Below are 15,264 nucleotides of genomic sequence, written 5' to 3' on the forward strand. Positions count from 1 at the left end.
AACATTGGTGGCCAGTGTGCGGCCTCCCATCCCCCCCCCCCCATCATTGGTGGCAGCGGAGTTTCGATCGGAGTCCCAGTTTAATCGCTGGGGCTCCGATCGGTAACCATGGCAACCAGGACGCTACTACAGTCCTGGTTGCCATGGTTACTTAGCAATAGTACAATAGTAGAAGATTCATACTTACCGGCTGCTGCGATGTTCGTGTCCGGCCGGGAGCTCCACCTACTGTTAAGTGACAGGTCTGTGCGGCGCATTGCTAAATGAACTGTCACTTACCAGTAGGAGGAGCTCCCGGCCGGACACAGACATCGCAGCTCCCAGGTAAGTATGAATCTTTTACTATTGTACTATTGCTAGTAACCCGCTGCCACCAATGATCGGGGGGGGGGGGGGGGTAGATGGGAGGCCGCACACTGGCCACCAATGTTGTTAATGCTATAGAGGGAGGGGGGGGCCAATGGGGGGCGCACACTGTGCCACCAACGAATTATTACAATAGAGGGAGGAAGGGGGGGGGGCACACTGTGCCACCAACGAATTATTACAATAGAGGGAGGAAGGGGGGGGGGGGGGGGCCGCACTGGCCACCAATGATATTCAAACTGGAAAGGGGGGGGGGGGGTCTGCCCCCTGCTGCCTGGCAGCCCTGATCTCTTACAGGGGGATATGATAGTACAATTAACCCCTTCAGGTGCGGCACCTGAGGGGTTAATTGTGCTGATCACGGCCCCCTGTAAGAGATCGGATGCTGCTAGGCAGCAGGGGGCAGTCATGTACACAGTTTGTAGTATATTCTAACTAGAAGCGTCCCCATCACCATGGGAACGCCTCTATGTTAGAATATACTGTCGGAAATGAGGTTTCACGATCTAACTCATATCCGACAGTATATTCTAACATAGAGGCGTTCCCATGGTGATGGGGACGCTTCAAGTTAAAATATACCATCGGATTGGAGAAAACTCCGATCCGATGGTATAAAAGGGACTCCAGACTTTACATTGAAAGTCAATGGGGACGGATCCGTTTGAAATGGCACCATATTGTGTCAACGTCAAACGGATCCGTCCCCATTGACTTGCATTGTAATTCAGGACGGATCCGTTTGGCTCCGCACGGCCAGGCGGACACCAAAACGACTTTTTTTTCATGTCCGTGGATCCTCCAAAAATCAAGGAAGACCCACGGATGAAAAAACGGTCACGGATCACGGGAAAACGGAACCCCGTTTTGCGGACCGCAAAAAAATACGGTCGTGTGCATGAGACCTAAGGCTGTGGCTACACTGCGACTTTTTGTAGCGCGATTGATTTTAACTATTGAACTACAGCTGCAGTCCAAATGAATGCAATCTTGTAGATTGCAGCTGTCATCCAATAGTTAAAATCAAAAAGTCCCAGTTTAGCCCAGACCTAGGGCTCTTGAGCCTGGAGACCTGCAGGGTGAAGGCCAGTATGTCAGTATATCTGTGGGCCGACTGACGTCTCCAGCAGATCTGCCCGGGGCTGGTCTCTGCTCCCGTCTGGCAGGTGTCCTATAAGGGACTCACTATTTAATTTCCTTTCTCTGTTTACCTTTGAAGTCATAAAAAAAATCCCAAAGTATTTTCCAGCACCTGTCACGCTGTCTCCTATGGAGAGGTGTAACCAGCACTAGTATGATTACCGAGTGGGTGACAAGTGGTGGTGCCCTAAATATATCCCAGGGCTCATGTTCCAGTCTGCCTCTGCAGATATGACGCTCGGAGTGCACGCCATATACAGATGGGTTGGGGAGGGGGGTGTCGGGGGCCGTGCCAGCACTGGCAAATTTACTATATTTTCGCCTAGCTGGCATCGTTTTTTAGACAGGCGCACAGACTGCCATGTATACAGTGCAGGGGGGGACAACTAAGACCAGCGTAAAAAGCCATCTTAGTGAATGCCCCCCCAATGTTCCCATAGGTCTTGCTGGGGGCAAGTTATACCTACAGGGGGCGCTTTGGCATACTTTTGTCTGGTTTGTGTTTTGTTTTCATCACCTCAATAATCCATATATCCTTTACTCCTCCTATCCTCTTTTTGCATAACATCCCCCCCAATTTTTTTTTTTTAGAGTAAGAAAATTAATAATGAAATAAAAAAACTAAATTTGAGCAATGGGAGGAGTTTGCTGGGGTTTGTAGATAATGTAAAGGGATGGCGCTGCCCACAGTGGGTTTCGCAGGTACGCACTGAAGATAGTGACGTCACATGAATACTGGGCAGGCATAAGGCTTATACACGTGACCCTTTTTTTTTCTGTGTCCGTTCTGTTTTTTTGTGGCCTGTATGCGGAAGCATGCACTTCAGTGGTGCTGGGAAAAAAAAACCGAAATGACTCGGTGTCTGTAAGTCTTCATGGCCGTTCAGCAAAAAAATAGAACATATCCTGTTATTGTCCACATTACGGACAAGCATAGGACTGTTAGATTAGGGGCCGGACGTTCGGTTACACAAAATGCGGAATGCACACGGCCGGTATCTGTGTTTTGCAGATCGGCAATTTGTGGACCACGAAACATCCAGCGGTCGTGTGCATGAGCCCTAACTGCAATAGAGGGGAGGAGTGTTTGCAGAGTATCCCGGGGGGCCCGGGCTCTTGCAAAGTTCATTTACCTATGGCTTAAACTTCATTTGGGAAACATCGCAGCCACAGAAATGGAGAAATAAGGTACCGTGTATTATCTGTGTGTGTGAACACAATGTGGTAGAGCAGTTTGCCAGGACTGAAGTTGCTAACAGACTCCCTTTAAGGCCTCATGCACACGACCGTTGTGTGCATCCGCGGCCGTTGTTCCGTTTTTTTTTCGTGGACCCATTGACTTTCAATAGGTCCGTGGAAAAATCGGAAAATGCACCGTTTGGCTTCCGCGTCCGTGATCCGTTTTTCCAGTCCGTGAAAAAAATAGGACCTGTCCTATTTTTTTCACGGACAACGGTTCACGGACCCATTCAAGTCAATGGGTCCGTGAAAAATCACGGATGCACACAAGATAGTCATCCGCGTCCGTGATCCGTGTCCGTTTTTCCTATCATTTTCAATGCAAACTTGACTTAGTTATTTTTTTCACTTTTCATGTCCGTGGATACTCCAAAAATCAAGGAAGACCCACGGATGAAAAAACGGACACGGATCATGGAACAACAGAAACCGTTTTTGTGGACCGCAAAAAAAAAACGTCCGTGTGCATGAGGCCTAAAGGGAAGGAGTTTGCTGGAGTGTGTAGATAACTTTAGGGTTCAGCCCCTGTCCATGCGCCTTATCAGGACATGTGGCTGTCATTGTGAGAGCCCTTCTGGAGCTGGACTGGCGACTGATCGCAGCACTGGTTGTCAGAAGAGACAGCGATCTGCAGATTGTTGGGGACCTGATGACTGACAGGAAGCACACCACCCAGCCATTCAATTCTACACCATTACATGACCACTTAAAGGGATTGTCCATGATCTTTTTTTATTTTATTTTTTAAAGCAGGGAATTTTATTTTATTTTTATTTGTTTATTTATTTTGGGGGGGGGGGCAAGAAACAAAAACGAATAAATACTTTGTAAATCCCCCACCGCTTGCTCCATTATTCTGTGACCTGCAGTGATGACATGCTGAACATATGCCAGTGACTGCTGCAGCCAATCGGTGGTCTTGTGCCGTACTTCACTGAGGCCAATGGTTGTCTGCAGTGGTCACATGCGCATTGTACAGCACGTCATCGCTAGAGGGAAGCAGGCACAGACCTCCAGCGAGTATTTATATAGTTTTTTATATGTATACTTTGTTTCCTCGACAACCCCTTTAACCACAGCCCATTCAAAAGAAAATGAAAGGATGTAAGGAACCACCCGCCAGGCTGTCCATCCCCTTTAATTAAAACCTGGATAATGGTGTAATTACAGCGCGGACTGGAGTGAATCCGGTCACACGCAAACAGGCTTGTGCAGAGCGAGGGGGAGGGTGGAGATCAGGAGAGTAAATATCAGGAGCGCTGGAGCAGGATGTGCAGCTCGGGGAATTCTTTCCTGTGTTAATGCACCGAGCTCCAAGAAGGAAGGGGAGGGCAGCAAGAAGCATCTATGGTAGACGAGGAGCCTCCGTGCGCAGTGCCACCCCTGTACTGCGGGTACAACTCCCAGCTGTTCCTTCCCACGCACCTCTGTGTGCATTGTAACCCTAGCTGATAACTATTTGCTGTAGGGACATTAGATGAGGTCTGGCAGTGTACAGCACTGCGCACCAGCCCGCCAGAGCCGCACCTGTATACACGCTGCAGGTGTAGTGACACGTCAGTGAGTGGCCGCTCTGGTGCCACTCGTTTACTGGTTATTGGTATGTTACTGGTTGCCTACAGCTCGTCTCTCCAGCTTTACTGGTCTAGTGAGTCCCTCTCCATACAGGAATTATGTGAAGCAATCCCGATGGCGACAGGTTTATAAGGGTGGAGGTAGGTGTGGGTCCTTCTGCTTGATCCCCAGGGAGACTGTAAGTAATTGTGCGCCTGGTGTTTATATAGGACGCTCCTTTACCGTGTAACCTGCTTCAGTTTCCACTTTTTTCAGGTTCTGTTGAGCTTTACAAGTTTCTTCATCAGGTCACAACTCGCTAACCCTGAATATCTTCTCGCTGTCAGAGTCCCTGCACACAAAAATAACTAACTGCCTGCATTTATTTTATTTAATTATTTTTTTGCATTTTTTGCAAACAGTGGAGGAGATTTATTAACCTCCCTACACTAGAAGACTGGTGTAAAAAGTTGTCTGTGGGCTTGCAACTTTTAAGGCTACTTTCACACGTGCGTTAGGTGCGGATCCATCTGGTATCTGCACAGACGGATCCGCACCTATAATGCAAACGCTTGTATCCGTTCAGAACGGATCCGTTTGCATTATTCTTTAAAAAAAAACTCTAAGTCAAAACGGATCCGTCCTGACTTGCATTGAAAGTCAATGGGGGACGGATCCATTTTCAATTGCACCATATTGTGTCAGTGAAAACGGATCCGTCCTCATTGACCTACATTGTAAGTCAGGACGGATCCGTTTGGCTCCGCATCGCCAAGCGGACACCCGAACGCTGCAAGCAGTGTTTTGGTGTCCGCGTCCAGAGCGGAACAGAGGCTGAATGGAGCCAAACTGATGCATACTGAGCGGATCCTTATCCATTCAGAATGCATTGGGGCTGAACTGATCCGTTTTGAACCGTTTGCGAGATCCCTGAAACGGATCTCACAAACGGAATTCAAAACGCCAGTGTGAAAGTAGCCTTAAACGTCATTTTCACAAATTTTGCACGTTTATGATACAATACCATCTTTTCAACTTTCAGAAAAGGGGCGCGTTTTGGGCGGGGTCACTGGCAGATTATTTTTATTTTTTTATCATTTACGCCTATTGACTGGCATAAATGAGGACTAAAATAAACTGGCGTAGATTTTATCCTAGGCGCACAGAGGGACATGTCTCAAAGCTGGTGTAAAGGAACTGGCTTAGGCTACTTTCACACTGGCGTTTTGTTTTCAGTTTGTGAGATCCGTTTAGGGCTCTCACAAGCGGTCAAAAACGGATCACTTTTGCCTTAATGCATTCTGAATGGAAAAGAATCTGCTCAGAATGCATCAGTTTGCCTCCGTTCCGCTTTGGAGGCGGACACCAAAACGCTGCTGACGAAACAGAGTTTAACGGATCCATTCTGACACACAATGTAAGTCAATGGGGACGGATCCGTTTTCACTGACACAATCTGTGACAATAGAAAACGGATTCGTCCTCCATTGACTTTCAATGGTGTTCAAGATGGATCTTGGCTATGTTAAAGATAATACAAATGGATCCGTTCTGAACGGATGCAGACAGTTGTATTATCTGACCGGATCCGTCTGTGCAGATCCATGGCGGATCCTCACCAAACGCGAGTGTGAAAGTAGCCTTAGTTGCCCATAGCAACCAATCATTCTACCTTTCATTTTCCAAAGGATCTCTGGAAGATGGGATCTGATTGGTTGCTGTGGGTAACTAAGCCAGTTCCCCCCCTCGGACTGAAGGAGGATGCACTTTAGATGCACAACTCATCATAAATTAAAGGGTTTGTCCATTCTTGCCATTTCCAAGTGGCCGTACCCGGTGGCCAGGCTTACAGAAAAAGCCGAGTGAGCAGTCGCCCTGCTGCTTGCGTTACTCCTGTTGTAGTGAATGTAGCATAACCGTCCTGGCTGCACTGTGTGCCTATCCCCCATTCACTACAATGGGAGTTATTGAAGCAGCAGAGCGCCTGCCCGCTCCGCTGTTTCCGTAACCCTGCCCAGCGTACTTGAAATGAAAGCTGAGCTGTGATTGGTTGCTGTGGGCAGCAAGGCTTTTTCTGTTCGTTTTGATAAATGCGCCCCTATGTTTGAACCCATTTTTAAGCCCTATTGACAAATATGCATGTAAGGTCGTCACCCGTCAGTCTGGATTTGTGGTTGTCACGTGTGCGTGTGGCCCAAGTTGGACGGCCATATACCATGCCAGTTTACCGTCTGAATGAGCAGTGTGTGGGGGGGTTACCCTGTAAGCAAATGTAGACAAATCCGGGGACACGCTCCCCAACCACTGGGCTGACAACCTATCAGCTGGTCTCCTTGGCAACCAACCATAGCGTAGCTTTCATTTTTTTTGAACTGCAGTTGAAGTATATAAGCCTCACTGTGATTGGCTGCTGTGGGCTGCAGGGTCAGTTCTCCTGTTAGACAATGGTTATAAATGAGGTGAATTTAATTATTTGAGCAGATTTATGAAAATTGCCTATGTTGTCCATAGCAGCCAATCGCAGCGCAGCTTTCATGTTTCAGGAGCTATAGAAGAATTGAAAGCTGTGCTGTGATTGGATGCTATGGGCAACAAAGGCTGTTTTTCTCTTAGGCCTAGTTCACACGAACGTTTTTTTTGTGTTCCGTATACAGTCCGTATACGGAACCATTCATTTCAATGGTTCCGCAAAAAAAAACGGAATGTGTTCCGTTGGCATTCCGTTTCCGTATTTCCGTTTTTCCGTTCCGTTGAAAGATGGAACATGTCCTATATTTGGCCGCAAATCACGTTCCGTGGCTCCATTAAAGTCAATGGGTCCGCAAAAAAAACGGAACACATACGGAAATGCATCCGTATGTCTTCCGTATCCGTTCCGTTTTTTCTGAACCATCTATTGAAAATGTTATGCCCAGCCCAATTTTTTCTATGTAATTACTGTATACTGTATATGCCATACGGAAAAACGGAACGGAAAAACGGAAAGGAAACGGAAACACAACGGAACTCAAAAACGGAACAACGGATCCGTGAAAAACGGACCGCAAAAAACTATAAAAGCCATACGTTCGTGTGAACTAGGCCTTAGACTGTTTCCTTCATGTCCCCACACACTTACGTGTATAGGAAATTTGCAGTTTGCACTCTTTTTTGCTCTTTTTATGTCTGTGCCTGATCCCTCTCCACTTAAGGGATAATACACCCCCTTTATGGAGATCTTGCAGACGATAGGTACATTTTAAAGGCTCATGCACACAAATGTTTGTGCCCCATGCCCGTGCACTGCATCCGTGAGCACCGTCCGTGTGCACGCCGTTTGGGGATACGGACAGTCCGCACTGCAAAAAAATAGGACATTTTTGCGGTACGGAGGCACGGACCGAAATCCCACGTGGTGCTTCCATGGGCTTCCGATCTGTGCCTCTGCTCCATATCTTGCGGATTGCGGACCCAACGGGATACGTGATTCACATGGCCGGTGCCCGTATATTGTGGACCCGCTGTTTTTTGGGCTGTAGTACAGGCGCAAGGCACACACGGTCGTGTGAATGAGCCCTAAAGGGAATGTTTCAACAGAAAATGACCTATTGTTTAAATCGAGTTTTTATGTTAAACATATTTTTAAAGAATTTTTGGTGATTAGTTTTAATTTTCCACGTCGCTATCTGTATAAAAAAAAACAACTAAATAAAATCCTGCAGTTTTCACACTGACCACTAAGCTTAAAAATTGGCGCTATTTCTTGGACTGTTCAGATCACTTTTCAGCAGTCACTTCATTATCATTACAGATGGGATTCAAATAATAGATAACACCTCTGTATAGAAACACAGGATCGGCTATCACAAATAAGTGATATCACAACTTATCTTCTCCCTCCTGACCTCTGCGCAGGGCAGAGCAGGCTGAGGAAACTCTCCCCTCCTGACCATTCTGTCTGTGGCCCAAGTGGCTGCTGTTAAGCATCTTTCTAAATGCGAACAACAGCTCAGGCAAGATGGCCGCCCTCATCATCATGTTTAGGCTACTTTCACACTGGCATTTTGGTGTCCGTCTGACGAAACTGAGCCAAACACAATAGAAAACTGATCCGTCCTTCAGTTCTGAACGGATGCAGACGTTTGTATTATCTGAACGGATCCGTCTGTGCAGATTCATGACGGATCCGCACCAAACGCGAGTGAAAGTAGCCTTTAGAAAATAGAATTAAAAAATCTACATTCACAAAATAAAATCTTATTAGGAAAAAGGATATGTGTCACTATCTGGTTTTAACTGGCAGAAAAAAAAGTTTAGGTGACATGTTCCCTTTAAGATTAGTATTTCTGAGTTGTCTGGTGGTAATACCGCCTAAGTAAATCGGAAAGCCTTGATATAGTTGAGCTCACAATGGAAGGCCCTGGCTGATCTCCATGAAGATAGCGATGTCAGTAGATGCCAGCCCGTCCTCTACGACGTCCTTAGTACACGGCGGCCGGTGGATTTTTTAGGCATTGGGAGATAAGTGAGGAATGATTATCTCCTGCGTTATATCTCCCACACCTCCCTCTCTGTACATGTACTGATAGGTTTCCAGGGAGATGGCAGGCCGGCAAGAAAAACCAGTCTGACCCCTTCCCAGATGCCATATTGTCTTTTATAGCTGAAGAATTCTTAACTCTTTAACTTTCAGACAACAGGAATGTTCGGTATTGAAGGCCGACGTGCGGCTGTCTGTTCTCTGCTTTCTATTCCTACAGAATCGTGCATATAAGTAACATAGTACATAAGGCCGAAAAAAGACATTTGTCCATCCAGTTCGGCCCGTTATCCTGCAAGTTGATCCAGATGAAGACAAAAAAAAACCTGAGAGGTAGAAACCAATTTTCCCCACTTTAGGCCCCTTTCACACGGGCGAGTATTCCGCGCGGGTGCAATGCGTGATGTGAACGCATTGCACCCGCACTGAATCCGGACCCATTTATTTCTATGGGGCTGTGCACACGAGCGGTGATTTTCACGCATCACTTGTGCATGCTCTATATTGTGCGTTTTCCACGCAACGCAGGCCCCATAGAAGTGAATGGGGCTGCGTGAAAATTGCAAGCAAGTGCAGATGCGGTGTGATTTTCACGCACGGTTGCTAGGAGACGATCGGGATGGAGACCCGATCATTATTATTTTCCCTTATAACATGGTTATAAGGGAAAATAATAGCATTCTGAATACAGAAGGCATAGTACAATAGCGCTGGAGGGGTTAAAAAAAATTTCAATAATAATTTAACTCGCCTTAATCCACTTGATCGCGCAGCCGGCATCTCTTCTGTCTTCTTCTTTGCTGTGTGCAGGAAAAGGACCTGTGGTGACGTCACTCTGGTCATCACATGGTCAGTCACCATAGTAAAAGATCATGTGACTGACCATGTGATGACCGGAGTGACGTCACCACAGGTCCTTTTTCTGCACACAGCAAAGAAGACAGAAGAGATGCCGGCTGCGCGATCAAGTGGATTAAGGTGAGTTAAATTTTTGCATTTTTTTTTTATCCCCTCCAGCGCTATTGTACTATGCCTTCTGTATTCAGAATGCTATTATTTTCCCATATAACCATATTATAAGGGAAAATAATACAATCTACAGAACACCGATCCCAAGCCCGAACTTCTGTGAAGAAGTTCAGGTTTGGGTACCAAACATACGTGATTTTTCTCACGCGAGTGCAAAACGCATTACAATGTTTTGCACTCGCGCGGAAAAATCTTGCATGTTCCCGCAACGCACCCGCACATTTTCCAGCAACGCCCGTGTGAAAGAGGCCTAAGGGGAATAAAAAATTCCTTCCCGACTCCAATCAGGCAATCAGAATAACTCCCTGGATCAACGACCCCTCTCTAGTAGCTATAGCCTGTAATATTATTACACTCCAGAAATACGTCCAGGCCCCTCTTGAATTCCTTTATTGTACTCACCATCACCACCTCCTCAGGCAGAGAGTTCCATAGTCTCACTGCTCTTACCGTAAAGAATCCTTTTCTATGTTTGTGTACAAACCTTTTTTCCTCCAGATGCAGAGGATGTCCCATCGTCACAGTCACAGTCCTGGGGATAAATAGCTGATGGGATAGATCTCTGTACTGAACCCTGATATATTTATACATATTAATTAGATCTCCCCTCAGTCGTCTTTTTTCTAAAGTGAATAACCCTAATTTTGATAATCTTTCAGGGTCTGTAGTCCCCCCATTGCAGTTATTACTTTAGTTGCCCTCCTCTGGACCCTCTCCAGCTCTGCTATGTCTGCCTTGTTTACAGGAGCCCAGAACTGTACACAGTACTCCATGTGTGGTCTGACTAGCGATTTGTAAAGTGCTAGGACTATGTTCTTAACACGGGCATCTATGCCCCTTTTGATGCAACCCATTATCTTATTGGCCTTGGCAGCAGCTGCCTGACACTGGTTTTGCAGCTTAGTTTGCTGTTTATTAAAATTCTAGGTCCTTTTCCATGTCAGTGTTACCGAGTGTTTTACTATTTAGTATGTACGGGTGACTTGCATTATTCCTTCCCATGTGCATAACCTTACATTTGTCAGTGTTAAACCTCATCTGCCACTTATCTGCCCAAGCCTCCAATCTATCCAGATCGCTCTGTAGTAGTATACTGTCCTCTTCAGTGTTAATTACTTTACACAGTTTAGTGTCATCTGCGAAAATTGATATTTTACTATGCAAGCCTTCTACAAGATCATTAATAAATATATTGAAGAGAATAGGGCCCAATACTGACCCCTGAGGTACCCCACTAGTGACAGTGACCCAATCTGAGTGTGTACCGTTAATAACCACCCTCTGTTTTCTATCATTGAGCCAGTTACTTACCCACATACAGACGTTTTCTCCCAGTCCGAGCATTCTCATTTTATATACTAACCTTTTATGTGGTACAGTGTCAAATGCTTTGGAGAAGTCCAGACATACGACATCCATTGATTCGCGGCTGTCAAGTCTAGAACAGGCGTGCTCAACCTGTGGCCCTCCAGCTGTTGCAAAACTACAACTCCCAGCATGCCTGAACAGCCTACAACTATCAGCCTACACCAGGGCATTGTGGGAGTTGTAGTTTTACAACAGCTGGAGGGCTGCAGGTTAAGCATGCCTGTCTAGAACTTCCCTCCTCATAGAAACTGATTAAATTAGTTTGGCATGACCGATCCCTCACGAAGCCATGCTGATATGGCGTTAATTGCTTATTTCCGTTGAGATGCTCTAAGATAGCATCTCTTAGAAAACCTTCAAACAGTTTATTCACAACAGATGTTAAACTTACCGGCCTATAGTTTCCAGGCTGTTTTTAGGCCCTTTTTGAATATTGGCACCACATTTGCCATGCGCCAATCCTGTGGGACATTCCCTGTCAGTATAGAGTCCGCAAATATCAGAAATAAGGGTCTGGCTATGACATTACTCAATTCCCTTAGGATACGGGGGTGTATGCCATCTGGTCCTGGCAATTTGTCTATTTTAATCTTTTTAAGTCGCTGATGTACTTCTTCCTGGGTCAGACAGGACACTTTTAATGGGGAATTTATTTTTACATTCTGCATGTCATCTGACAGTTTATTTTCCTCAGTGAATACACTGGAGAAAAAAATATTTAACAGTTTTGCTTTCTCCTCGTCGTTCTCTGCGACTCCCCCCTCATTACTCTTTAAAGGACTGACACCTTCATTAAAGGGCCAGGGACTTACCATAAATGTGAGGTGGAGCTGAGGTGGGCTCCTCTAGGACGGGGGCTTTGCTGTTGACTCTGCCTTGTGTTCATTAATTTGTAGGTGTTTTTTTTTTTTTGGGGTATATTGACACCTGAGGAGGTTGTGACTTTTAGGCTACGTCTACACGACGACATTTGTAGCGCAACATTTTGTTGGACTAATGTCGCGCGACAATTTTTATAATGGCAGGCTATGGTGTCACTGCAACATGCAACATGCTGCGACTGCGACGCAACAGTCTCAGAAAAATCCATCTCGAATGGATTTTCTGCAACTGTTGCGTCGCAGCATGTTGCAGTGCGACACCATAGACTGCCATTATAAAAATAGTCGCGCGACATTAGTGCAACAAAATGTCGCGCGACAAATGTCGTCGTGTAGACGTAGCCTTACTCTTCTTTTTAGCCTCCCTCCTTTCCCCCTTCACAGATGCCTTGAAAACCACTTTTTGTGTAAAATCTGAGAAAAAAAAAAATAATAATTCAATATAGTAAGTTGATAAAACATTTCTTAAAGGGGTCGTGTCACTTCAGCAAATGGCATTTATCATGTAGACAACGTTAATACAAGGCACTCACTAATGTATAGTGATTGTCCATATTGCTTCCTTCGCTGGCTGGATTCATTTTTCCATCACATTATACACTGCTCATTTCCAGGGGTTACAACCACCCTACAATCCAGCAGCGATGCTCATGCTTGCGCACTATAGGAAAAAGTGCCAGCCTCTCTGGTGTGCATAGACACGCATGCGCAGCAGCTCCTGTCCCAGCCACCTTGTATCTGCACTGCAGCAGTGGTTATAACACCTGGAAATGAGCCGTGTTATAATGTGATGGAAGCATAAATCAAGCCAGCAAAAGAGGCAATATGGATATATATATAATACATTAGTATGTGCCTTATATTAACTTTCTCTACATGATATATGCCATTTGCTGAAGCAAGAGAACCCCTTAAATTTTTGTTTGTTGTGTGAAATGACTCATATTTGACTAGGGGTACAGTGACAATGATTTATCTCTTTTATTTTTTTAAGCATCTGACCCTGCTGCCAACTATTTTGATTTACCGGTAGCTGGAACACCCCTTTAAGTATTACTACAGTCTGTAATATACAAAGCGATTGCCGCCCTAAACCATAGTTGATTCAGACATACTGGTGGTAGTTTTGTAAGGATAGGGGACACCTAACTAGCCGTCCCTTTTAGTATTAGGCGCAGTGAGTGAAGGACGCGCTGCTGCTGCCAGCTTCATTCCTTCGGCACAGGCGTAGTGAGGAAGCCGGCAGCAGGAGCGCGTCCTTCACTCACTGCGCCTGCGCCGAATACTAAAAGGGATGGCGCAGGCGCAGGATTTACAGGGCACTGAGGAGAACTCGAAAGTCAATCAACTGGACCTTGGCGTGCCAAAGGGTGCGTAGACCGAGCCTCTAGGTGCTGAAGCAACGCCCTCATAGCACCTAGAGGCTCATTGGCATATTTTAAAAGTCTTTATTTTAAGAGAACGGCGGCAGGCAGGGAGTTCTAAAGCCCACTGTTATGTACTGCTGACATCAGCTACATAACGTTATTTCTCAGGACAGAAACCCTTTAAGGGAGCAGTGGAAAGGGACAGCGGACATTAATGAAAGCTGTTATTATAAGGTAATTACAGATCCTTTTGGCAATCATTGACAGACTAACTCCGGTTACATGCCTAGCTCTAATAAACTAGCAAATGGGAAAAAAATATGACGGTTATCCTTTAAGGGTACATCCACCCAGGATGTGAAAAGCAGAGTAAAAATCTGCCATGGAGTCTGTGGCTAATCTGCATCAGATTTCGCCCTATGTATTGCATACAATATACAGCCCTGCTGGTCCACTGGTTGTGTCCTCTGGTTCTCAGACCTCGCAGTTTAACTCTTTGTGGGTAGTGTATCCACTATCTTGTGAGGTCCCATCCCCAGACGTCAGCACTGTAATATTCAGGACAGTTGTATGTATTATGTATGAACTGTTTGTACAGTGACTCAGGCTGAATCATCACAAGGCTTGTATGCACTAGGCTAGCCCTTAGGGCGCATGGAAGGAGAACATAACCACAACCCTCCGGCTTGGCAGGAACACGGACCTGTAAAAACCTTCACTTACCATGCTTTTGTTTTCTACAGAGAACATATTCTGCCAGAATCCCACTTCCTATGAACTACCGATGCCACATCCGCACCTTGTGATCACGAGCAGTTCCTTTCCTATGCCCAGCACGGTATTCTGAGGACTACATCTTTTGTACATTTCCTGAGGCAACAGTACACACTGTGCCCGCAGAGTTTACTCTGGAACCATGTCAGGTAAGGGAGACTCGGGTATAAGATCTGTTCTAATGAAGAACACAGATTGTTTTTGTGTGCAGTAGATACCGATTGATACCTACCCCGTAAACATGTAGATAGTGGTTTGAGATAGCTTAAGTAGATGTTGTGGACCATCTGAAGTGTACAGGGCCTACCAACTCTCCCCTGACTGATGATGTCAGGGGAGTTAAGGATCAGACATATTGGGTTTCAACCGCCTGTCCTTCTGTCCCCCCTTTCCTTTCTGAAAACACATGCATGCTCAGCTGAGTAGAGCATGCATGTGTATGGGAGATCAGGAGTGATAGCTATCTGAAAGGGTTCTCTGGGATTTTTGTAATGATGGCCTAACCTCAGAATAGACCATCAGTAGCAGATTGGGATCGGTCCGACACCCTATACCCTGCCGATCAGCTGGTTGGGAGTAGCTCCAGAGCTATAGAGTTCCATCCACCATGTAGTGGCCAGAGCTGGTTAGTGCAGCATTGCTTTCATTCACTACTCAACAGACGGAGCTGTGTAGTTCTGGCATCAGAGCTACTCCCGACCATCTGACTGACAGCGGCACAGGGTGTGTGATCCTGCCAATTATCAGATATTGATGGCCTGTATTAAGTGTAGTCAATCAATGTAAAAATCCAGGAGAACCCCTTTAAGTGTTTGGCCAGCCTTCTCTCTGGAGAACATTAGGATTGGGCAGAAATATTCAATTTGCCTGACCCTTTGAGATGGCATCAGGTAAGAATCATAAGCTCTCCATACACATTAGATTGTCGGTCAGTCCTGACAAAAACGGCAGGTTCGGCTGACAATACACTGATGCGTATGGGGGCCTTTGGCCTGAACAGAGCAAGATGATTGACATAAGGCAGATC

The 15,264-nt window shown here is 45.9% G+C and overlaps 1 protein-coding gene across 6 annotated transcripts in view; it reads left to right on the plus strand.

Annotated features, from left to right (window-relative positions):
• SGSM3 (small G protein signaling modulator 3) overlaps positions 1-15,264 on the plus strand; it is a 66,721-nt gene that overhangs the window by 3,437 nt on the left and 48,020 nt on the right. For 2 of the 6 annotated variants that reach the window (XM_040407336.1, XM_040407340.1), the window contains exon 2: positions 14,207-14,386. In XM_040407336.1, the coding sequence (XP_040263270.1) occupies positions 14,380-14,386 (7 nt within the window). In that variant the 5' untranslated portion in view covers positions 14,207-14,379. The other 4 variants (XM_040407337.1, XM_040407338.1, XM_040407339.1 and 1 more) reach the window with 4 other exon arrangements.

The sequence above is a fragment of the Bufo bufo genome, chromosome 9, assembly GCF_905171765.1.
Source record: "Bufo bufo chromosome 9, aBufBuf1.1, whole genome shotgun sequence".
Lineage (NCBI taxonomy): Eukaryota > Metazoa > Chordata > Amphibia > Anura > Bufonidae > Bufo > Bufo bufo.